The sequence below is a fragment of the Mercenaria mercenaria genome, unplaced genomic scaffold (assembly GCF_021730395.1).
Source record: "Mercenaria mercenaria strain notata unplaced genomic scaffold, MADL_Memer_1 contig_1067, whole genome shotgun sequence".
Taxonomy (NCBI): domain Eukaryota; kingdom Metazoa; phylum Mollusca; class Bivalvia; order Venerida; family Veneridae; genus Mercenaria; species Mercenaria mercenaria.
In genome coordinates, this window is record NW_026459037.1 from 41,364 (window position 1) to 68,399 (window position 27,036).

The following is a 27,036-nucleotide window of genomic DNA, read 5'->3' on the forward strand; positions in this document are numbered from 1 at the left end:
CTTACTTTCTTCATTTAATTCTGTTACATTAACAGGCTTCACAAGATTTCGGGCTTTGAAATATTCGAACATTGGTCCTCTTTTATCAGGATCTTCGTCGAAAATCCAAACATTAACTCTTGCCCGTGTCAGGGCCGTATATAACTGTTTCAATTCAGAATTCAGAATCTTGTGTTGGTTGGGGTCAAAGTCTAATGGTCTTGGGCGACCTTTCGATGTTAACACATCTGAAAGAAATTCATTGTGAGGCAATTATTTCTCGATAAAGCATTAACGTTATTTAAAAATTATTCTTTTGGAAATACAAATTTATTAACACATTATGCACTTTATTACACTTTAACTTTTTCACGGCAGAAAAAGTAAAAACTCAAGTATCTAGCAAGGCATCAAACGCTAATCTGGGTTTACTTCTCATATAGAATAAATTGAGTAAGTATCTACATTTCAAGCAAATTAAGTAACACGTGTCACCAGAGATCACGTGACTGTTGATGCAAGTTGAAAAATAAAGGACTAAAGGACAAATTATTTTATGTCAGACACCAACCGCAAGATGTCTTAAATTCAGTATAATACAATGAACCGGGGATTGGAATAATCTACCTAGCTCATGTTTAATATAAGAAATCACCCTATAAATTTAATTTCATATAAGGAACTTCTACATTACGTACTGTTCTCAGAATGAACATAACCAAAACGAAAGTTCGTGTGACCTACATTGGGCTTATGATAATTGTGTTTAAAACCTGAGAAGATCCTGAAGTTTCAGAAAAACATAGTCTTTCATCAAAGTTAATATGAACATTTAAATGGGAAACAATTAATGTGTTACGCATATATGGAAATGAAAAGCAATAGAATAGCATTTGTTTACTTTGATTAGATTCAGAATATTTTTTGGCTAGATACTAAATGGTTTGCACCTATCAAAAAGTTAAAAGGATCTTCTTATCATCTTATCAATTTAATTGATAATATCATTAAAACTTTTGGATTTTGTAACAACTAGAAGTTGTAGTACCCTGGTCAATCCTAACGCACATCTCAGTCTGTCGGGATGACCTATCTGTAACTTTTGACGCTAGTTCCTCAAGACGTTTTGTAACAACTCGCCATTCTGAAGAGGCCTGAATAAAAGAATGAACATTTAGCAATACTATTGCTTTTTGATCGGTACTGCTGCTTAACTTGGTCAGAAACAAAACAAGTCCAACCTCTCTAAAATATTAATACTAATACAGGAAATGCTATTATCACAAACACGTGCACCTTGTCGTCTGATATTGCACGACCAGAGATTGCATGGACGTGAATATATTGTCAAGATTTCTCTTGTCAAAGGAGCTTTTAAATTAATCATTATGCTTTATTTACAGTAAAGACCGTTCGGTCAGTTTTGTGTAAAATGTATATATTTTCACAAAAGAGACAGTATATTAAGCAAAGTCTTTTATGACAGTATTGTGCTCAACCGAAGACGATGATGATCGAGGATTATAAAGGCAATACTATTTTCTAACAATAAAAAATGCAAGAAACAAATTTCATTTCAATATTAATGTAAACCTTTAAAAAATTCAAACATTAATGACACTAAAATGTTGCCAAGTTAAAAAAATGTACCTGAGAGTCTTTAAAGAAGTTATACAGTAACACGTCGTCGAATTCAAGGCCTTTAGATTCATATATGGTCAGGACAAGTCCACAACTTAGTTCTTCTGGCAGACAATCTCTGGCCTCGTCGTTAACAACTGTAGTATAAAAGAGTGTTTGATTAGAAAGCATTTGCTTTCTTACTTGAAAGGCTGAAGTATTTTGTAATCAAAAGTCTCAAAGATAACTAAATTACGTATGTGTTACGTTTTTTTCTTACGAAATACACATGAATATCTGTTAATTACGTGCGGCAAGTTTGCAACAACGTTCTTTCTTTTGATTTGAAGAGAACATTTGTTTTTTCGTATTTTAAAATAGATCTGTAAAATAATGCCGGTTCGTGAAGCGTAAAGAAAGCCATATCATTTCTCAAAGAAAATGATTTCAGATTAAATATTTCGTATTCGAAAACGAATGAAAACAAACAAGACTACTGACCCTTACGGAAGGGCCTTTGTCATATCTGCTGCCATAGAACAGAAAAAGTGGAAAACAGGTCGCCCAACACGACATAAACGAAAATGTTGCAGGCTCGGTTTGACTGAGCCTGTTCATGGACGATAAAACACATTAAAAAACTAATTTTACAATGGTGCCATTATGTCATGATATACGCCCGTCATAGCAAATTTCTTTACTCTAGCACCTGAATTTGCATATGGATATTTTTTTTGACAATTATAAAAAAGTTAGAATATAAGATATTTATAGTAAAACAAAGGGAAGTTAATCTTAAAAATAACACATTTTTAAACTGAAAAGCATTGGAGAATTTGCATATTCTCTAAATAACCTACCATCTGTCAGTCAGGTTTCTCTAAATAACCTATCATCTGTCAGACAGGTTTCTTGTACTTTGAAACTATTGTGAGTGACGGACATACAGACGGATGAACGGACGGATTAAGTGTGAAAATGAGATTATACATATATTCTACATATTGCATTCTATTTATGTCCAAGATTTCATAAAAAAAACTGTTATACTTTTAATTTAAAGGTATGACATAATCCACAATTTGTGACTGACAAAGAAAATAAATCTTCTACCTATTTACCAAACTTCATCACATGAAACCACTTTGTGTTACTGACGGACGGACAGACGCAATCGATCAATCCCCTCCGGTGAGACATGAGAAAGGGACTAAAATAAAAATCCGATACTATTTTACTATATTACTATATTACATTTTCTCGGCGATATATGACCATTTTGTGTCGATTCGCCGTAAAACCCAATTCAATCATATTACGTTTCAACTACATCTTATACCTCACCTAAGATTACTTGGTGGGCACCAAACTCAATATTGGACGTTTTTCTTTTGTTTCCTCTTAACAACACAGCCAGATCACTAAAACTGCAAGATTCAAGCAGAATGGGCTCTGGACCATGGAAAAGTCCTTGGTCTGGATCTAAACGGTCAAATGACTCTGGGAAGAAATGCGACAAAATGTCTAGGATACTTGAAGCTAGAGACAGAATGCCAGAATGTGAACGGTAGTTGTAGGTGAGTTGATGTACCTGCAATGATATAAACAAAATGAATGTTGTTACATAACGACATACAAAATGGTACAGAAAATCATGTCACTAACCGAACTTAGTTTTCCAAACTTCATTGAAATACCTTGTTATAACATATTCTTTGGTAAAAGCTCGTACCGATTTGAAGAAAGCTTGAATGCAATGATTTAACACTATTGAAAGAAGAACATAGGTCCATTTCAAATTATGTCGTTCCAAGGACAAAGCGGCCGCAAAACAACAGTGAAGGCGATATACACATACACAAAAATACATAGACGAAGCAACAAAGACAAAACAAACAAACACATATTCAAACCTCGTTTGGTACATGCACTGTTACAGATTTTGAAGCCTTAGAAGTTTTCTTTGTTTCTTCAGTCATTTGTTTAACGTGGTAGTAGAGAGATCTTAGGTCTTTAAACCTAAAGGAAATCCCACGCATTATACTCTGGGCGGTATCGCCTGAAAGTTAAAACATGCATTTATCCTTTTTTTCAATAATAGTATATTTTCTTAAAAAAATATAAAGTTTGTGACTATTATGTTAAGGACGTGTACATTTTTAAGAAGAGAAAACGGAAGAACACATGCTATGAAAAAACTTTTCGTCTGTAAAAGAAAAACTAGAGATAAATATTTCAATCACCTGTTAAAAACATGTCATTTGGATTTTGACAAAGTCTGATTAGAAGGAACAGTTCTGCCTGTGTGAAGTCCTGTGTCTCATCTACGTAAATTTGATGTATTGCGACTGGACTTGTTTCCAACTGCGCGAGTCTCTGAAATACACTGCGAACAACGTCCGTTTCATCAAACATACGACCCTGTTTCTTCTTGTGTTCATACAAAACAAAAATATCGTAGATTTCTTCCCTTTCTCCAGAAAAATTGGGTGCTCTTTTTCTTCCTAAGTCGATATATTCGTCTTTCGATAGACAGCCATTTGGTTTGGTAAGTGATTCATATGAGCCCTGTCAAATTGAAAGTACGAATACAGTCCTCAAAACTACTCTTTTTCACCAAGATATTAAGGTGGCAAAGAAGGAAAAAGCTATTGCATCTCTGATAACTTTAACGTGATGTAGCATTTACATTCGTATTAAAATGTATTAAGTACTCCGTGGTAATGTTTTACTCATTTGGATAAAAGAAAAATAAGGGAAAGAGACGGACTATTTTATAAAAAAAATATACTATTCAAAGAAAAAGTACACAGGCTTTGTTCAACCTCTTTTATCAATAAAGGAGAATAGAGTATCGTCTTTTTATTGCCTTACCTTGATAAATGACATTATTTCCGTCCATACCAAAGAAGGGTGATAATCTGCATTTGTCTTACTTCCCAACTTTGGCCACATCTCGTTTTCAAAGACATCATACGTAACTTCCCTACTTACATCGGTATCATCCTACAAGATAATAAGTATTTCAGAAAACAAATGTCAATGTTTCTGTATATGGGCTTCCAAGCATTAATCGAATATGTCGCAATACAACCGAACTGATCTGAAGTTAGCTTAAAATTTACGATTGCACGTAAGTGAAACAACATATGTGTGTTGCACACGCACGCACGCACGAACACATACACAGACAGACATACATACACTAATATCTCCTTAAGCTAAAAGTGTGTCAGTTACTGTATGTACAAGGCGGGATTTAATACATATTAAACCTTTGTGTTCCTGTTGACACCTATGCCATCATCGTTGTCATTAACTGTGCCATCAGCTATACCGGTCTCTTCATCAGCGGAATCGTAATCCAAAAAATGGAGATCGGTAGTATCTTCATCCGTATCCGCCCAACCATCAACATGATACTGAATGTAAACACAAATGTACTTAAAATGATGTAAAACACTTGCAATATCATTCTGGTCCAATTCTTACCATATCTTATGAGCGGAATGTTATGTAAAAGTACAAAAAATTGGATCATTTGTCCGCAAGAATATTTGTGATGTTTGCAGACACATAAAACCAGCTATTAGAAGTAATTTGTGAAATGAAAAACTATGTCTGTTATGACAAAACAAAACGTCAAGTTAGAACACACACTTTATTTATGTAGACAACATTTAAAAATATTCTGTTGGAAAAAATTAACAGTAGTTCAAAGTAACCTTGAAGATACCTTCATCGATCCATCTTCTTCTCTCTCGAAAAACGGATTGCCAACAGAAGCATCAAGTTTACACAGCAACTGTCTTGAAGTGAGAAACAGTGGGTATGCGTTTTCCTGCAAATCCTGGAGACGATTTGGTAAAGCTTGGTCGATATTCTCAGATTGATGTTTTGATAAATTGTCATCGGCTTTCAAAAAATCGTTAAATGTTTTCCTGACCTCAGCTGCAAGTACAGGATTTTTTGTAACAAATATCTGATGAAAATGTTCCCATGTATCTGAATCCTCAACACAATTATCTTTTTTTTCATGTTTAGTATTTTCATTTTTAATATTTCCCTCGCAGAAATTGTTTTCGTTTCCAATATTTTCCTCACATGTAGTTTCACTGCTTTCTTCAGCTTTGTCTTCTAATTCTGAAAACAAAAGTGTATTGTGCGTTAACCACTATGTTTATCAAATACAATACTTGACAAGATAAAATGTAAGGGTAGATTTCCTGGAAGCACAGAGAACCCAAAACACAACCATAGAGCCATGCATCGCAAAGTAGGCCCACAACAAAAGAAGCTGTAACGGAAAAATATTGTAGACGGGTTGCTTCAAAAATCCAACAACAAGTGCTAGTGCATTATAAATATATGCAAAACATAGAAAATGAGGGTTGTGTGGTAAGGGGTAGATAAAAGGGTCGGATGTTGAGGGAAGGTGGAGCAAGGATGAATATTAAACAGGAAAAGCCACGTTCTTTAAACGTAGTATTCCTACAACGTCGCAGACACGTACGTTAATAAGACAAAGACACACGCGCACAACTAACATACACAGAAAAAACAAACCAACAAACAAGAAAAAAACCATCACTGTGGGGCACCGCCAATGACAAACACGCATAGATACATATACACACACATAAGCAGGAAAAAACAACAGCCGGGCATCGCCCAAGGACCGCCGGCGGACAAAATCACGGTAGGCAAGGTAACTTACTCTTGGTAAAATCACTGAGGCACCGCCCATGACAAACACCCACAAATACATATCCGTACTTACAAAAGCAGGAAAAACAACAGTCGGGCATCGCCTAAGGACGGCCGGCGGACAAAATGATTGTGGGCACGACAACTCACTCATGTTAGAAGGAGAGAGGAAGCAAATGCAAAGAAGCGTTAATGCAAGGGAAAGGGATGGGGTTGGGCGATAGGGGTAAAGAACTGGTATTATATGAATAAATAATCTAAACTCTCAACTTTTTTCTCCGGGCTTTCAGCCTATGACATCGGACATACCGAAATACATAGACATAACACTGTGTTTTATGTAATAAGCAAAAAATCAATATAAAAAGTAATAACTAATTTTACCACATGGGTCATTGTTCTCATGTACTTGTGTTCTTTCTGAACCTGGGAGTAATGGCGCATCGATTGGCCTATTGTACCAGTACAATCTGAACTGGCTCCAAAGTCGATATAAACAACAAGTTGTCTTCCCTTTAAATAGAAGAAATTGATACTCAAATGAAACAGAGAAATAACAAACGAAGTAAAATGAAAACAATGTTTCAGTTTATTTTTGTACTACCGGTGCTATCGAATACGTATTCAAAAAAGTTTTGTTTCAAAATCTTTGTTGTAAATTATACCTGTCCCACTGCGTCCAAGTAATAAAATTGCCTCTTTTCCACTCAAATTGATGATAGCATGCTCTAAGTCAGTGACCTTAAATGGGAAGTCAACTTTCACGTTGCTGCTATGCAAGATATGCTTCACAAGCGTTGTGTTCCAAGGATAGAACTTCAGAATATGGTATTCCGTTTCATCAGCACTGGCAGGAGGGAAATGTTGCACCTGTAAAGAAGACAAAAAATCCTTTCATGTGAAAAGAGCTCATAACAAAACTAAATATTGTATAACTTGTGTAAATACAATCATGAAACGGTAAACAGCTAATTAAAAACATGTGTAAAAAGATACTTAAAATTCACTTGTTTAATATCATCTTGCAACAACACATTACCTGTTTTTGACGCCCTGGATCATCTTTCGAATCATTTTCGGTAAACAGCATAGGGTATGTTATGTCGGGCGCTCTAATGCGTTGATCATTTTCCTTTTTTAAACCCTTTAGTTTTCTTCGTATGACACAGCTCTCGCCACGTTGATGTGAAAGTTTAATTCTTTCTACAGACCTGAGGACAATCATAAATCAACATCAATTTTTATTTTACATTATGAATAACAAACTTTACATGACATGTATATAATTGAACCTTAATTCTCATACATATAGAAACAAAACTGCCATAGTGGCCATCAGTCGCTCACCTGACCTTGACTGTTTGACCATAATATAGGTACGACATGCTGACTCCTGAATGGTAAAGACTGTTTTAGTATAAACTAGTGGTAACAAAAAGGAACCAAGTGCCACTATAAGAACAAAGTTTTTGAGAGTGTCCCCATTTGAACACATTTTAGAAAGGGCGTCATAATGACCTTACAGACTAAGTTTTACTGTGACCATAGAAGCGGTTCATGAGAAATTGTTTAAATGTAGTTCTAGTTTTAGCTCCAGGACCCCTAAAGAAGACCGAGTGCCCCCATTTGAATACAGTTGACTTTACAATGACCAGGTTTGATGAAGATCTATCTCGTGGTTCATGAAGAGAAGTCATTTGAAGGTATTTCTAATTTCAGCTCTAGTGGCTCCTTTAAGGGGACAAATGTCCCCATTTCAATTATTTTTTGAGAGGACCTTACACCTTACAAAAATGATACAGATGAAATTTGCTGCACATCCATTAAGCGGTTCACGAGAGTAACGAACTTGTTTAAATATTTTCTATCATTAGCTCTAGCAGCCCCTTAAAGTTACCAAGCACTCTAACTGGAAAAAGGTATGTTATAATAATGCTACAAACCAATGTAGATGAAGATCCACCGAGCAGTTTTTGAGAAGAAGTCGTTTAAATGCATTTCTATCATTAGCTCTCGGTGCCACTAAAAGGGTCAAGTGTCCCCATTTGAACAGAATTCGGATAGGACCTTATAACAATGCTACAACCTATGTTTGACGAAGATCCATCAAGCGGTTTATGAGAAGAAATCGTTTAAAGGTGCTTATTTAGCTCTAGTGGCCCTTAAAAGGGGCCAAGCGGAACCATTTGAACACATATACAAGTATGTGAGAGGACATTACCAGGATGCTACTGACAAACTTTAAGGTTGGTGTAATCCTAACCAGTAGTTTCAAAGACGTTATGTAAATCTGTGGACGATGGACGCCGGAAGACGGGCGCAGGACCATCAGCCTATACTCATAGCTTACCCTGAACCTGAAAATAAGACCCCCCGCTTAGCTCAGTAGGGAGAACGCAGATCTACGGATCGCCCGGGTCGTGGGTCTGATCACCGAGCGAGCGTATGTTCTCCTTGACGAATTGATAAAAGACGTTGTGTCTGAAATCATTCATCCTCCGCCTCTGATTCAAGTTGAGAAATTGGCAGTGTTACTTGCGGAGAAAAGGTTTATACTCGTACAGAATCCAGGAACACTGGTTACGTTAACTACCCGCCGTTACATAACTGAAATACTGTTGAAAAACGGTATTAAACCCAAAGCAAACAAACAAACAAAAAATATGACAAATACGAACATGCATTTTTCGAAACTTTTTGTCCGTAGTTAACTGGAAAAATAATTTCTTAAAGTTCAAAGCTCAGAGAAATTTTATAAAATCAGCAATTGATGTACAAATGTATTGCGCATTTTTAATTCACATTTTCGAAATTCATCAAGGTCGTATTTATAAAAATGTAAAAATTAAAAGACATATAAATATAGTAAACAGAGGATATTAAATTTTTGCATGACTAAAGTGTAGTTGTACGAGTTGCGTTCTATTCGCTGTTCCCGATAATTTCAATTTATTGGTGCGTTTATTTTTCTGGCGTTTCAAACGGTCTCCCGAGTAATGGTTAAATACCATGTACTCTTATACATACTGGTTAGAATGTACCATAGGTGGGTTGCGACCATTGTAAATTCTTTATTTTGACTTGGACTAGTTTGCTTCTCACTATCCATTTTCATTTTTTTCACTTCAAATGAAAGCAAAGTCATTGCCCAAGAGTAGTGAACAATTCTGGAAAACCAGTGAAGACAAAGAAAATATATCTCAGTGCAGTGAAAATATAGAAAATATGTTTGGCTGCAGTGAAAAGTAAAAACAATGAAACTATGAATTATATTTTATCATTATTTCTGAATATTTCATTACAAAGTATATATCAAAACGACATATTTTACCTTTTAATTTTGTCATGATCCATAACGATATCCCATACTCTAATAAGTTCTGTGTAAATCCTGCCACCACGGACTTGTGATGCACCATCTCGGCAGAGGGCTTCAGTCGGCGATCGGCAGTGTCACTGCATCTCGACGAGAAACTTATTGCCTTTTCCCATATTATTCTTCTATCTAAATGTATTCAGTAAATACAGAATACAAATAGAATAGAATAGATTTATTATGCAATAAAGCTGACAAGATTCATGAGCATAGCATCATATACAATTCATAATCTAAAACATGCTATGGCAAGATTACAAAAAGTGCAAGTTTGATACAAGTTTCACTGTATAAATAGATTGTTAAACGGGAGAGACAGCATGTATTAGATCAAATAGTGTTTGAAATAGTTGTTTTAACATAGGCTAGTGTTAATATGCATTTATATTGTACAAAAATAGAAAGCTGAAAATTAAGACGACAGCTATATGTATATCACATGTGTACGTCTACATACCTTTAGACCCTATTTTTATTATTTCTTACTTCAAAAGCTTTGTATATATAAATAGATAAATTACGTACATCAGTGATATTATCACTTTTAAGTAACTGTAAAACCTTAAAAAAGCTAGGACAGCCCAGAAATAATTTCTAATATACTATTTTCGGAGGCTTAAGAAATCCTGGCATTCTATAATGAAATGATATTCGTCCTCGAGTGCATTACACCTTGTACATTTACGGTCGTCATAAGGGATACTTTCTGGTTTTCTATATCTGCATGTTTCCACTGCAAGTCTATGAGAGGCGGCTAATCTTAATCTAGACAGTGCAAACCGAAATTTTTTTTATAGTTACAATATTCAGATTTTCATTAAATTTGAAGTCAAATATATTTCTATAAAATATAGCTCTACTCGATTCATGTAAACTAGTTATTAAGTCTTGTACGTATATGTCCTTAATACGTTGTTTCAACTGACGCAGAAAGATGTTGACATCCCCTACTCCCTGTGAAAGCCAGACATCATAATAACCTACCCTTGATAATATATGTTTAACCTGTGAAACCCAATTTATTTTCTCTGGATTTAACTCGACATAACTTTTTAAATAATCATAGACCTGTTTAATATATTTGTCTTCATTAGAGTTACAGATTTTCAACCAGTATTTTATAATGTTCAAATTTTTGCCATTTTGGAGATTCATTCTACCCGTATCTCCATAACGAAATAGTTCTGGGTTGTGACTTTATGTACTTTTATAATAACATATTCGACCAGATATTAAAAGCCAATTAATCCTATTATCCAGCTCAGCTAAATGTTCCAACATCACTGAGATTTGCCTCCCCGTTCATGGCGCTGTTTGTGGGCTCTTGGGATTATGAAGTCCATTCCATACATCTGAATGATACGATTTTGCTGAAGCCTGTGCTAGGAATGTGATGAGCGTTTCACATTCCATTAACTCTCATGATCAGTTTAACCGAGTCTATTATTATTATTGTGCATGGTCATGTTCTTTGCTTCTAAATGATCTTCTAATGAAAGGGCAGGGAAAGCCAGAAAATAAGTTGATTTTATATGAAGCCATCCTCAAGCCATTCTTAACGCTGAAAGAAGTTTTAAAATCAGACCACTATTGAAAATAATATGGCAGCCATTTTAGTGTTTATGACGTCATTTACACACTGCATAATTATTTTAAATAGACCAATGTCATATGTTTCTTGAGTGTAAGATGTAAAACATGGTAATCCCTTTAATTATAGCTTGAAAAAGTAAAGAAATTATTTTACAAAAAAATATTAAATACAATTCAAATATGTATCATGGGTGGACGGATAGTTCAGTGGTTTGCACACTGGCCTTCCAATCCTGAGGTCTGGGGTTCGATCCCCGGCAGCTACTCGGGAATTTTCAGAAACGCTTTTCAGTGTTTCTCACCCAACTAGAGGTGTACTGGTCAGGAACCTAGGCAATCCTTGCGTGTATCAGTGCTATACACTGGGCACGTTAAAGAACCAGGCTGTCTATTCGCAACGAGCTAGGCTAAGTTAGCCGGACAAGCCTGTATCTGATTTCTGATCTCTCTGTCTCACTCTGTTTCTCTGGTCAGATCGCTCTGTGTCTGTACTAGTAGAGGCTGCACTGAACTATGTAAAGCGCCTTTGAACGTGGTCAAGAAAAGGGCGCTATATAAATCTGGTATAATATAATAATATATCAAGAAATAAAAGAAATCCGCCATTTTGGTTTTTGTTGCCATGGAAACAAAATGGCCGCCATTTTATCAAATGTTTAAATTCTGATAACTTTCTAATTTTTAAGCTGATTTTGAAACTTATTTCATTTCTTTACATGAAATAAGAAATCATAGCAGACGGAATTAATATAAGAACAAAACTGCCTTTCCCTTTAACATCGGTTTTTAAGTGTCATGTAGCGGCTGTACATAGTATCCACGTACAGTTTAGCTTTGTTATATTTTATGGTTCTTTAAGATGATAAAATCCATTAAATTTTACTCTCACAGAGGTCCGCTTCACCCACTCTTTAACGCCGTTTTTCAACAGTATTTCAGTCATTTAACGGCGGGCAGTTAACCTAACCGGCGTTCCTGGAATCTGTACCAGTACAAACCTGTTCTCCGCAAGTAACTGCCAACTTCCCCACATGAATCAGAGGTGGAGGACTAATGATTTCAGACACAATGTCGTTTATCAAATAGTTACGGAGAACATACGCCCCGCCCGAGGATCGAACTCGCGACGCCGCGATCCGTAGACCAACGCTCTCACCTACTGAGCTAAGCGGGCGGGCAGGTTGCATTCTGTGCTTCCTATAGATGTTTATGTAAATTCCATTGTCATTCTCTCTGCTAAATCATTCCGCAAACAAGATGCTTTCGATAATGGAATTAGGGTTTCGACTACATGTATTACTTTCTGCAAAGTGTGGTTGAAATTCAACCGCAGAAATATGTAAGTTACCTTTCGTACTTCTGTAATAAAAAATCAATATGTCGCTTCTACATAAGGAGACATTATGTAAGGCGTTCTTTTTTAAAAGTTATCTATCTTTCCTACATTTTGTCAGTAGTATTTGCCTGCCCGCTTAGCTCAGTAGGGAGAGCGTTGGTCTATAGATCGCGGGGTCGCGAGTTCGATCCCCGGGCGGGGCGTATGTTCTCCGTGACGATTTGATAAAATACACTTTGTCTGAAAACATCCGTCTTCCACCTATGATAATTCATGTGGGGAAGTTGGCAGTTACTTGCGACGAACAGGTTTGTACTGGTACAGAATCCAGGAATACTGGTTAGGTTAACTGTCCGCCGTTACTCGACTGAAATACTGTTGAAAAACGGTGTTAAACCCAAAACAAACAAATTGACTGAGAAAAAAGAACAACACCAAAAACACATCTATTTTACCTTTGCTCAAGTTTGCCTCAAACAATCGTAGCGTTGGTGGTACATTTGTGAGCTTTCTACATAAATCCCTCTGCCAGTCACCACTTGCTAGCATCCTAATGATCCGGACTATTTTGCATTTCCATTTTGACATGACTTGTTTATCTTCTAACGTCTTCCGCACTTTATCTGTATATTCAACTTCCCATGTCAAATTTTCAAACTGCAAGGCAATGGTATCGAAAGAAACGATACTAAAATAGAAACAATCTCGTTTACCTCACAAAAGGTTTGTATACCAGTCTTCCACCATCAATAAAATACTATAAACTCTAATATACAATAGTGTTATTATAACAGTAGTTGGGATGTTATAATCGGCTCGAGTGGATTTGCCAGACTTGTATCACCCGACGCGCACAAGCACCGAGTGTGATATGGTCTGGTAAAATCTGCGAGAGCCGTATACAACATTCCAGATCAAGCTACTGTTGTAATTAAATTCTAGCCATATACTTTCGTGTTCTAAGATGTGTTTAGCAAAGAACAAACTATACTGTAACGTTACGGATGATATTTAAAATTGGAATCCTTTCATAGAATGCCTTAAGAACGTCATGACACTAGATTCCCGTGCTTCTTTTACATACAGAAAGGGCGTTATAGAATGTTTAAAATGAAAATGAAAAAATAAATATCAGTAGTTTGCAATTTTATATTTGAAAAAAAACTTCTGCTTCACCCAGGTCAAATATTAGTAAAAGAAGTCCGAGAACACGTATAATACAGATATGCTTTTCAAGGTAGTACAATATGGCATTTGTTTTCTGCTTGTTTTATTTACTTGTGACATAAAAGCCGTATCATTTATATAGTTCATATAGTTTTTTTAACCGAAGCAGATGTTGGTAGGTTGATAAAAATCGCCAGTTTAAAATATTTGTGTTGAGCCTCTTTGATGAAAAAAGCTGCTATAACTTGTTTTGACATAAAACCTCATTAAATCTTAAATCCTTAATGTTAAACAGCTATTTTTGAGATAAATACCGAATTCTCAAGTTCTAACTCTTCATCTGCATCTGAAATTTCGTCTTGGTCGTCTTCCTTTTTTTTAATATTTTGGATGTTAGCCGGTAGCAAGACATTTTGTACCCTAATTTGTTGTGTGCCACCATTAACATCTTCATCTGATTCAAGAGGAGGGGGTTCGAACATATCATCATTTTCAAAATCGGGAACATCTGATATGGCAACAAGGTCATTTTCTTCTACATTTTTCGGTGCGAAACGCACTTTATCTGCAATATCGTCTAATGTTACTATTCTTTTGGGTTTATTTTCTGTCATCCCAATCACTTTTGGTTTTGTTACAGTTTGATCTACTGAGGTTTTTCTACCAGTCAGTGTGATATCTGTATCATTTTTTCCAATCTCATGTGTGTGTGTGTCAGCAGCACTTTTGGCTACAACGTTTGTTGGTAAAGATAAAATTAAAGTTTCAATACGTTTCCTGGTCGCTTCAGTTTGTTCTGTTAAGCTTTGTCGTGGGTGTTTAGATTTGATTTCCGGAGCAATTTCGGTCTCAACGTTGGAAGACTTGCTCTTTGCGTTATTTTCAATTTCCTTGTAAATTATCTGATCATATGAAGGCTTTATCTTTGATGCATCTTCAAGAAATTTGAGAAGAGGGGGATGTGTTTTCTTTACATAATCACTTGGGTATTTACGCTTCTTATTGTAGTAATTTGCAGAAATATCCTTACTGCAAAGCATCTCAGTAAGCAGAAGAACAAAATCATTATAGTTTGCTTTTGCTAAGAGGTGATAAATGCAGTCACCGTTTGCATCTACTTGTTCCGGATCAAGATATGAATATTTATCTCTTTCTTCTTCCTGCATGTGCAGCAACTCTTGTATAAATGTCAACTCTGAAAACAAAATTGAGTTAAATTTCAAAAAGGGTGTTTGGAACAGATTGCGAATGCAACTTGATAAGATAAATAACTGATAAAATATAGGAACATATTTATTATTTCTTAAATAAAAAGAAAAATAACCCTGCTTATCATAAAAGGAACATAGAAAATAAGGATAAATATCAGGAATGTCAAGTTCCAAAAAGCAGCCTCCCCAAACGTTAACCGCGCACGCGGACACGCACACGACGAACACACACACACAAACGAACTATTGTCTATTCAACTTTTGAAAAGAACGTCACAGCAGCTAGCTAATGATGCAAATACCATGCCATCTTCCAGTCTTTATTGCAAGTCTATTATCTCTCAACATCTTCTCAAACGATTAATATAGTGAAAATGAAGACCGTTCATATACTGTATATATCAAATGCATTCAACACTTAGACGGGAATTCAGATCGCGAAATCTTTTAAAACAATAACGCCATATTAACTGTAAGGCATCAAGCATATACAAAAAAAGACACATATATTGTAACAGTCTTCCCGTCATCTGTCAACTAAATTTACAGGATGTTTACGTTTCTGAAAACCAATCTATTATTAACATTAAAGCAAGTGTACTGGTACAGATACTTTCCGTATCACAGTTTCAAAACCTTTAAATAAGTAAGACTTTTCCAGAAAATAAAAGTTATTTGAAATTTCCTAACTGAATCTTTCGTCAAAATGTTACATTTTCATTTAAGAAACTTTTCGACGTTTAGTTACATCATGTAACACTTACGTTTCTCTTTTAAAGCAATAGAAATTGCTGCATGTATCGGTGTATCACCATTGTACAGAGACATCCGTGAAACATCTGCTCCCCTTTTTATCAGTTCAATGACCAGTTTGTATTTTTTCAATTCAATAGCATTTTTCACTGCCACACAACCATCTGAAAAGGTTTATTCATTTTGACATTTGAGATGCTTAAACTATTAACAAGAATGGTTGTCTACAGGAAATTGATAAATGTTACATACGTTATGAAAGTAAAAGGCACTAAAACAATCAGTCTGCCTTGTGTATAATAAAACAATCGGTCTTCCTTTTTAAAACATATAAAGTTAGCTTTTTCGAAACTGCTTACTCATATGTTGTGCTTAAATGCTGCAAGTGTCTGCTTGTCTGAATTGTTAAGGTCGCCGCTGACTTTAAATCAAGTTCTCCTAAGCAACCTCACTTGATATGTAAAATGGTTTCGTTCCAGCTGGGATATGGAAGGTCACTGGTTTCACCCAGGTACCCAACCGTAGCTGAAATAATACCCGATAGTGCACACGAAGTCTTGCTGCACTACCAAAAACTGAAGGGCGCCATAAGACCTAAACTTGTGTTTGTGAGACTTTAAACATAACAAAGCAAACAAAGCAAAACAAAAAATAAAACGATGTTAAAATGCTGAAATACACAGTGTATAACATTTAAGATTCAAGATATAACGTTAACTGTTTTAACAAAAAAAAAAATGATTTTCATTTACTGCCATCTCCAATTTGCCAGCCGCTGTCTAGTAAGCAACAGGCTATACGAAGTTCATCTTCCTCTGACGCCAGCGATGTATCTAATATCAAGGGTTCCACAGTGAAATTAGAAGCTAATGCTAAAATTAAAAGAATATAATATTTTGTTAACAGTTTCCTGTAATAGTACAGTAATACATGTACATATTGTTATAATCCCATACATCTCAATACGAGTATTTCCGATAAACATTTTCAAAAGTTAATGACTACAATAAATATCACGTTCAAAACCCTTGAAGTTTGTTACAGGTAATTACATTTAATAAATGTTACTACATGCCTATGCTTTGTTCCGGAACACTAACCGGCATCTTAAGTTTTTGATAACAAATCTCGTATAAATATTATCTCATTTACATAGCCTATGCATGTTTTATGTGGTTATTTGTCAAACAAATAATTGCTTAATAACAATGTGACCTTTCGCCTGTTGTTTCAGCTTCTACAGGTAATCATTACTTGTTCACGTTTATTTATTTAATTTAAAATATTGGTGTTATTACAAACTACACAAATGCTTACCTTTAAGCTCACTAACCGCGAACAACGTGCTGTACTTTTGAATAGTCAATTCCAACAGTATCCATCTTTTATGGCTGAAAAGGCGATCGATGATCGTGAAGTACTTCTCTTTTCGTAAAGAATTTAGACAGATCGACACATCTGAAAAACGAGGACTTGCTGCAGATACGAGGAATATCCCAATAAATCGTACACTCTTTTCATAATAATTGTTATTGACGTCCGATCGCAAATATTTTACACACATGAATGTTTTCTCTATTTCAAAGAAATATAAAAAATAATTATGCCAAAAATTGTTTTTGAAATTTTATTGAGGTCCGACACATGAGGCGGAACAATATAGAATTGATGATCCGTGTTCGAACTGTTATAACAACGAAATATTGTCAATAATTTGCTAAATGTTCATATATACGTTCTTGTAAGTCATGCTGAAGTCATCATACCAAATGTCAAACAATTGGCATCATTAGTTGTTGAAAACTTTTTGTTTCGATAAAATACGAGTGATCAGAGGCATCATGTAAAAATGGCGACGTCGGAAGATGCCACGGCCTACCCCGAAGTTGTCAAATTCTATGTAGATTACAGAATAACCCCCAATATACTCTTGTGGAAACACATCGAGGGCTCAACGCGAAACTAGTCTAAGTGTATATAAAAATAGAAGCAGATAGACTAGTTTCGCGTTGAGCCCTCGACATGCTACCGGCAACGCGTTCTAGCTCAAGGCTGAGCAGTCCTCAACACTTACATATTTACACAAGTACTAAAAATAACTTCCGCAGATGCTTTCATACAGCGGTGCACATTGAATCTTCAATGAAACACAAGTGTTTCGTGCAAACTAGTTTTGTAACTGGAATTGCGAATTTTCTACGGTACATTCCGACATTGCGTTCCAAAACGACTGAAAAACTGCGACGTTAGCAATATGTGGCAGATACAAGACGTCGTAAATACCTAAAAATGAGGGAATCACCTAGCATGACAGGATGCTGCAACTGTACAGCGACTTCTTTAAATATAAATATCGCTTGTTTACGATTTGTTCCTCGGCCATCGGAAGTGTATGGGGCATGCAAGGGAGAAATTTTGAGAAAGGATACACACCATGCTAACACGGTAAGGATGTTGCGATGTACGCCGGTCGCCACTATGTGCTCTAATTAAACTTCATATAGAATCACAATATATTGTTATCTTCTGAGTGTATGAATATATGCCGTGTTAAATGGCTTATCGGAAACCTCGCGATCTGATGTAAATTATTTCCATATTTGATTTATTCCCAATGTCTATATTTCCCTGGGACAACCCTCGTATTTCATTTATTTGCTTAGTATTTCATTCAGTTTCATAGTGGGTACACTATGTCATACATATGATTATATTCACTTATTTATAACCTATACTCTTCATTTAACTTGAATTAAAGCTATTATTACGAAAATATGTACATACCGGTATTCAATATACTGAATAAAAATGTAAAGTTGCAACATTTCTAACTGCCCGACGTTTCTATTTGTTTGAATGAAAATCAGCTAAATCTTACCTTTGTGACTTATTTCTTCCATGTATTTCACAAATTCATCTACAGCCTTCTTCTCAATGTCAGAATGATGTTTGTTTGTATGGTCCGTATTTAATAAATCTATCAGTAGCTTAAAACCCCCTGTTTTATCAGCAGATAATTTTCTGAGCGCGTTTGAGTAAAGGTGTTCACATTTTTCACATGTTCGTGTTCTTTCTTTCCTACCATGGCCGACTGCATTTGTACCACTATTCTTACCTATCTGTCTTCTCTCGTTATAATTTGATGCTTGTATTCCTGCAACATTGTTTTACATGTAATAACACACTTTTATCTGTTGACAAGTAGTTCTGCATGTTTAGATCGATTTTTTTCTACACTGAAGAATTTGATTAAACTACAATTTTTCAAAACTTCAGAATATACCTAGAAAATCAGCAAATAAAAAAAGATAGGGTCGTGTCCTTGATTCTTTGCTAGACTGAATAGAAAAATTTGGACCTCACGCAATATTTTATAATGGGAGTCAATGGGAAAATCATAACTTTCATAACATTTTTGCGAATAGAAATTTTTCTACACTCTAGATTTTGATGAAAGTTATCACAGTTGTAAATACACGAATGGCCTAAAATTTGGTGAAATAAAGTGTATAGGTCCGTGGGCTTAATTTTGATATATTTGACCATGATTAAAGTGAACCGGCCATTTCACGCTAAATTAACACATTATTTTGACATTTTTAACGTGTCATATGTTTTAATATCATATTTTAACTTTAGAAATAATGCATCTGTGCCATTGTAATAAATTTACTCACAGGTTTCGACTAATTCATAAAATGATTTTAGAAGAAGTCAGTGTACATTTTACAGCAAATATGTATCATTTTTCAGTATGGAAAGAAAATGCCATAGAAATGTTTTAAAGTTCCTTACCTTTCGCTGGCATATTATCGATGAGGTCTTTGTTTTTTTGCTCCCCAGATAAATACCATCTGGCTTGCTTCTTTTCGTTATTTTGAACATTTCGATCCACGCCACATCCGAGAATATTTTTTATCACAACATGCCTTTCAGAAAAATGATATCAACAACATATTAAGTAGGCAGTGTAACTAAATTTACAAACTTCAAGTAGGAGCAGTCTATTTTAGATATACATGTATGTGTAGTTAACTGCATCAAAGTATGTAGACTAAAAAAGTTATTAAAATATCATTTTCTGAAGAAAAAAAAGTTATTTGAGCTGAAAAAAAAAGATCCCAGGTAAAATATTTGGAGAAAATGGAGACAACTCCGCTAAGACTTTATGGTAGGCTTAGGCGGCTATTGACCTAGAACCTCATGCAAACTATGCACTTTTTACCTCTAGACAGTGAAAAAGCATGCATAATTGCCACACGGATTAGCAATCTGAATAGAAAACTACGTAAAGATCTAAGAAGTTAATGCCCTGGAGAAAGTGTGAAATTTGTTAACAAACAGACAATTTATTTGAAAAAGTCAAATCCCACAGAATTTCACAAGGTAAAATATGCTGAAAGGCTACTGCTGGAAAAAAAACACAATCTCTATTACCCATATATATGGTCAAAGTATGGGGAAAATATCTAGAAATATGAGAAAATCAAAGAAATCAATTTCATGACTGTTAGATGCATGAATGTATTATCATGCATAGCATTTAACATAGACAGGATTAGGATTAACAAACGGTGTCACTATATAAACAGATTGATTCCCTTGCTTAAAGAAGGCTTAGGGTAAGTCTCTATATTAAGATTTGTTGTAGCTGGCTGCATAAAACAATCATACGCCATGATATATTTGAATCTTAGAAAATTTATTTTCTGTACAATTTCCTCTAGATGGATACATTTAACTAAATGCTACTTATCATAAGAGTTAAAACACGGTTGTGATGTAATCCTTTGTTAGTTTTGTCCATTATATAGGTTATTGTACCGACACCGCTCTATACACACGATTATTTTACTATACCTGTCCATTATTAACCTGTAATGGATACTTTAAGAATGGACAGTCACAGGTTAATAATGGACAGGTATAGTAACAACCCTGTACGTTGAGAGGTGTGAGTACATCAACCTATGAAATTAGAAAATTTCGAAATATAAACAGCAACGTTTTACAGAACTTGTAGCTGCAATAAAAATAAATATGAAGGGGAACGTATGCCAAATCGCCTATAAATTATCAGATGAAAATCAAACAATGTGCCAATGTTAGTTTAAATATTCAACCTTTAAGTAGTAAAGTCCTCTTTGTGTACTCCTCAATCGCAATAGAAAAGTATCACAGACATACACCTGGTATGGCATTTTTCAGTCGAAAATAGATGAAAATAGGCAACGTAATATAAAAAACAAGAGCTGTCAGAGGACAGCAACGCTCTTCTATTCAACAACCCTGTCAAATGAATGAATGTGTAAAATTGCAAAAAGGGCTATGGAACCTGTACAATGCATATCAGCTCATGACAATTGACGATTGTGCAATCTATTCCCATTAGTGGGTACTGAGATATCAGCTTACATACAGAAATTTAACCTACAACTGTCGAAAAAAATGGCATAATTTTTTAAAAATGCAAATTATATGAGATATTAGTATTGCATGTCAGATCATCACGGTTAACAAGTGTGTGACGTTTAAATCCATTTCTATTAGTAGGTACTGAAATACCAGCTTACATATAAAACCTTAATCAAAAATTTATAAGTCGAAAAACGGGCATAATTTTATACAAAAGCAAAATAGAGTTATGGAACCTGTGCAGCGTAAGTTAATTTATCACAGTGAGTATGAGTGTGAAGTTTCAATCCATTCACTTAAGTGATTACTGAGATACCAGCTTTGATACAAAAACATAACCAAATCCGGACGCCGACACGGACGCCGACGCATGGATGAAATAAAAAAGCGGAAAACCACATGTCGCCCAACACGGCGGTGCACACCCAGCACGCAATCCTATACGGGGCCAATATGGGCTATATCTGGGCAAATGTACCATACGGGTCCCATATTCTAAGAATTTGCATACATCAGACCCATATGGGACCTACATACAATATCTAATCGATTTGATACACCAATGTATTCATTTTGAAGCCCATGTTGGTCCCATGTCAATCCCGTTTGCAAATCCCTTGTAAGCCCCATATTGTAAGAAAATAAGGGGCCCTTATGAGTTCCATATATTTTGCCAGCTGGGCATAGAGCCTTCAGTGATGCACAGGGTACACTTCCATAAAAAAACGGCGTATTGTCCTTAGATAAAATAATTGCTCTCGGTGCCCTAAACGAGAAAACAGTTGGAATAATTAACAAACTGAAGTACAAAAGCTCCACCTATTCTTTGAATAGTCGAGCTAAAAAACATAATTTATCTTTCTTTTTCAAATGCGGCAGACCTATCTTTCTCATGCAGTGTTCGAATAAAATTGGTTACATTTTTGCCATTACTGACATTTGTTGCAGTCCTTCGCAGAAAAATGCAATATCACCTTTCTGCTACAAAGACAAAAACAAAAGAAAGCAGAAAAAATCAACGTCAAGTTCCCAAGTTTTACTGCACGTTTCGGTAATACCGGAAAATTTGGCCATAATGATCTTAATTTAACAATACATTTTTTAAAATAACGATGTTATTTATTGTAACAACGAAACATTTTCTCGAAAGAAAGCGAGATATGTCATAACTAGTAAAATTCTCATGTATATACGGGTATTTTTCTTCTAATAAAAATGACAGAATATCTCGTAATTACGAGATAAGAACGATTGTTTTGTAATAACGATATAAAACACATATATACATTTTAAAATGTCTTCACCTGGACCCGTCATTTATTAAATTACTTGATTTATATTAACTGCAAACTCAGCACGAACAAAGCATGGACAACTATTGATACATACGTCATACGGCCAAATTAAATTTTACTTTTTGTAAAGGTACTTCAAATCATTCATAAATATGACAAAACCAGATATGTTCGAAACTTTTTTAAGAATCAGCACTGAATATCAGAAATATTAAAAAAAAAAACAATTTTAATTGCAATAAATATTTGTATGCAATCTAATTTAAACTCCATTGACTTATATTTTTATTTAGCACAGAGACACAAATCAATGAAATGTCTTTGCCTCAAAGAGGACAATATTAGAGACATTATATAATATCACGACAATCTTGATTTTTTCGTGAGGACCGTGTTTTAAGTCAGAGAAAAGCCTCAAACTATCCATTATGTGAAAGAATGGACAATCTCGGCGCGATGCGCCTAGATGTGTCCATTCTTTCACATAATGGACAGTTTCTGGCTTTTCTCCTTTACGTAAATATTAAGTAAACAAAAGTCGTAAACGAAATACAGAAGTCGAAGTTTACCTGAGTTTCTTATCGACCTTTTTCTCCTTTGTTGCCATATGAAGCAATGTGTTACAACGACTATCAAGCTTGTGTTGGTCCGAATCCCCCTTTTGACAATACCTTTGTAGAAGATATAATAGCATGTCTGGCGAGTTTGCTGAAAAATATTTTTCAATATAATTTAATCCTTCAGAAGCAGCTAGAAACGTCATTACACATTGTATTAATATGTCAATGATAATATGAATTTGCTTAATGTTTGCTAGTATTCAATCAAGATCTAAATCATGCATAGTGTAAAGTCTAATGTACACTTTGCTACAAGGAAGTAGCATAGCAGTATGAAACCAAGTACCATTCTAATCCTCTATGGTATTAGTAATTGAACAATTTTTCAAGGAAAACAATATAATGCTACATAAAACATTTTTCTGTAGCATAAAAAATCTATATGATCATGGATTAAAGTATGTCATGATGAATGGCTTCAAAATATTCTAACACGATCCGCAGCAATTGCTATATAAACATATTACATTTTACTCTACGACTGTAACATAAGAGTTTCTACACATACTGCCATTATATGCCATATATATACTTTTTTACATTCTGTTCAAAAGCCATGTATGTGCATAGACCAAATAGCAGTAATTTCTTGTTAGCAGAAAACATTTGTTATATAGTGTAATAGTCATTAGTTGTAAATTTGTGTAAGCGGATTGTTTTTTCGGAAAGAAACTAGCGATAACTGTTATTTATAAGTAAATATTGTAAGAGAATGGCGATAGAGATGCTGAGAAATCCGAAAACATTTAAAAACTGGAAGTTACAAAATCAGTTTTTATTCCTTAAAAATTGCTTCTTTTTTCAGATGAAAATCACTACGTATTTGTTTATCTAAGACGTATTTTGTATTACTACAATTAAAGATTTTAAAGAGCACGCATTTCAATTCAATTCCCGCATCATTTACAAAAATACAACAAATGCACAGTTTGTGGAATTGACATCAAAAATAAATCTTATATATTGCATTATCTTTGAGGATCATAACTAAAATCTTATACTAATTCGTAATAAGTGCAGTTGGTAGAACAATATCAATCTTTATTCTGAAAGAAAATCAATTTTCGCAGGTTCGACTATAATAAGACAGTCTTCATCAAATATGAACAACCTGAACGAGCATATTTACAACAGTGCAGTAATAACTATTTGCTATTTTGGGGTTGCAGGGTTAAGGTATTAGGCCCCTAATAGTAATGTTTAAAAAATGGCATTTGCTTGGTATATTCTTACAGCTGACCGTGCTTTACATTGTGTTGTAAATTTTTTAAAACTTTTACCGTGCTGTTTTTTTTTTTATAAATTTTGTGTAATTTATGGTATTTCCACAAGCTCAAGTGGCGACAAATTTCAAAGTGATGGCCTTTATCTAAAACGTTTACAGAGAATTCATTATACCATTATTTTTTATGAAAGACACATCGAACTATTGGTAAACAATTATAAAACTTAAAATAAAACTGTCAATATCATTTTTTTCTAGGGTGCCTCAAAACGGGTTTAATGCGACAGAATTCTAACTCCCAACATTGGAACATTAAGGTCGAATGCTGTGGGTCTGTTTTGAATTTTGCTCACTTCATTCAAAAATAATCTTGAGGCAGAAGTAAAACCTACCTTCATTTCTTCCACAATAGGTAATCTAAAGATTGAAGGCAAAATAAAGAACTTTTACCGTATGTAACTCAGTATTTTTAAAGATGTCTAACTCTACCCCTTCTGTTTCAGAGGTAAATTCACTTTGAACATCAAGAAATCGCTTATAAAATGATTGTTTTCCACTTTTATGCAATAAATCAATAACAAGTCTTGAAAGAAGTGAAAACTTATTAGAAAAAAAAGGAAAATAAGGAAAAAAAAATTGGTCCCAGTGGAGCTTGAACCTACGCCCCCCTGAAAATTGCAGTCAAAGTAGGTTTATGGTAGGAATTGAATACTCTTCAAAAAGAAGGTACTCTATTATGGGCCTAATACCTTAATACACAAGGCAAAAATATCGACATCGATATATGTAACAAACCTGCTGACAGCAAAGCACACCTATTGTTCCAGTCATGCCAAAGCACACCAAAATTAGTATACTTTTCTCAACAGCGACACTCATGCTATTCGATGAATTAACACTTATAAAAGAATTAAATGAACCGATAAATAACTTCAGATCCAGAAACATCCAGAGATTTTGAATAAAGCCAGAATTAAAAAGCATAGAACTAAACTGCGAAAAAATCTTATCAAAAGCCAATAAAACATCACAGATAGATAGATACCATACCATACGTTAGTATGTTTTATCCGCTTAATCCTGATATTTGAATAAATCAGACATGATTTGAATAATTCACAACTCATAACTGGAAGAATTTCTTTCAAACTTCAACATTATTAAAAGCAAGAGACAACCACCAAATCTGAATAAAATATTAACCAAGGAAAAATTTATTGAAAACAACAGAAAATCCGTAGTAAGTAAATGTAAAAGTCCAAACTGTGGTCTGTGCATGCATTATATAAAAGGAGACTAATGAAAAAATGTTCGGATGGGGAACGACATACAAGGTGAACCTGTTAATATCCTGCAATATGAAAACATAATATATGTGATCTAGTGCCAGGGATGTCAACAAGAACATAAACAAGTGGGCCATGATGACCCTATATCGCTCGCCTGAGTACCATTGCTCTTAATGATAAGATCAAGTTTTGACATAGATCACATAGGCATACACATTAAATATCATCAGGATAAATATTGTCTTGTAACAGTCCCTTTTGACCTATGGGTCACGTACTTGTCAGGGGCACTCTCCATACCAAGTTTGAGGGTCCTAGGCTCAAATGCTGCATTTTTGTACTAGCATGACTATTCCTTACCCTGGAAGACTTAAATTACATTTAAAACCAATCTCATTTAAAGCTGCTAACGTATATTTATTTACATAAAATAAAGGGAGGTAATTTGTCATAAATTCAGTCAATGTATCTAAACTGATTGTCCAAGTCCATGTGATCAGTATCTTCATTAGTTACGGAGATATACCCATTTTAATTTGAAACAAGAGGGCCAAGATGGCCCTAGGTCGCTCACCTAAGAAACACACCATAACAATGAAAACATGTTTGACCTATTGATTTCATGGAAACCAATATTCTGACCAATTTTCATTAAGATTGGACCAAAAAATTGGTCTCTTGCGATAAAACAAGCATTTTCTTAGATATGACCTAGTTTTTGATCCTAGATGACTCATGTTCAAACTCGACCTAGATTTTATCAAGGCAATCATTCTGACCAAAATTCATGAAGATCAATTGAAAAATACAGCCTCTATCACAAACACAAGTTTTTTCTTTGATTTGATCAAGTGACCTAGTTTTTGACCTCAGATGACCCATATTCAAATTCGACCTAGATTTCATTAAGGCAATCATCCTGACCAAATTTCATAAAATGAATTGAAAAAAAACAGTCTCTATCGCATACACAAGATGTTTCTTTAATTTGACCTAGTGACCTAGTTTTTGATCTCATATAACCCATATTCAAACTCGACCTAGATTTCATCAAGGCAATCACTCTGGCCAAATTTCATGAAGATCAATTGAAAACTACATCCTCTATTGCATACACAATGTTTTTCTTGGATTTGACCTAGTGACCTAGTTTTCGACCCCAGATGACCCATTTTCAAACCCGGCCTAGATTTTATCAAGGTAATCATTCTGGCTAAATTTTCATGAAGATCAGTTGAAAAATACAGCCTCTATCGCATACACAAGGTTTTTCCTTGATTTGACCTAGTGACCTAGTTTTTGAACCCAGATGACCCATTTTCGAAATCGGCCTAGATTTAATCAAGGTTATCATTCTGACCAATATTCATGAAGAATAATTGAAAAATACAGCCTCTATCGCATACACAAGGTTTTTCTATGATTTGACCTAGTGACCCAGTTTTTGATC

At 34.7% G+C, this 27,036-nt stretch overlaps 1 protein-coding gene across 1 annotated transcript in view; it reads right to left on the reverse strand.

Moving 5' to 3' along the window:
- The window catches only part of LOC123563771 (TPR and ankyrin repeat-containing protein 1-like), a 37,102-nt gene extending 12,841 nt beyond the window's left edge, over positions 1–24,261 (reverse strand). The window contains 22 exon segments of the mRNA XM_053532262.1: positions 6–227; positions 1,028–1,133; positions 1,630–1,757; positions 2,944–3,190; positions 3,513–3,658; positions 3,843–4,167; positions 4,474–4,605; positions 4,875–5,021; positions 5,336–5,742; positions 6,691–6,819; positions 6,972–7,176; positions 7,346–7,517; positions 9,638–9,735; positions 9,738–9,811; positions 13,067–13,268; positions 14,093–14,973; positions 15,754–15,906; positions 16,495–16,614; positions 17,060–17,200; positions 18,621–18,896; positions 19,538–19,671; positions 23,022–24,261. Coding sequence (XP_053388237.1) covers positions 6–227; positions 1,028–1,133; positions 1,630–1,757; positions 2,944–3,190; positions 3,513–3,658; positions 3,843–4,167; positions 4,474–4,605; positions 4,875–5,021; positions 5,336–5,742; positions 6,691–6,819; positions 6,972–7,176; positions 7,346–7,517; positions 9,638–9,735; positions 9,738–9,811; positions 13,067–13,268; positions 14,093–14,973; positions 15,754–15,906; positions 16,495–16,614; positions 17,060–17,200; positions 18,621–18,896; positions 19,538–19,671; positions 23,022–23,215 — 4,639 coding nt within the window. The 5' untranslated portion in view covers positions 23,216–24,261.
- Between the last annotated feature and the right edge of the window lie 2,775 nt (positions 24,262–27,036).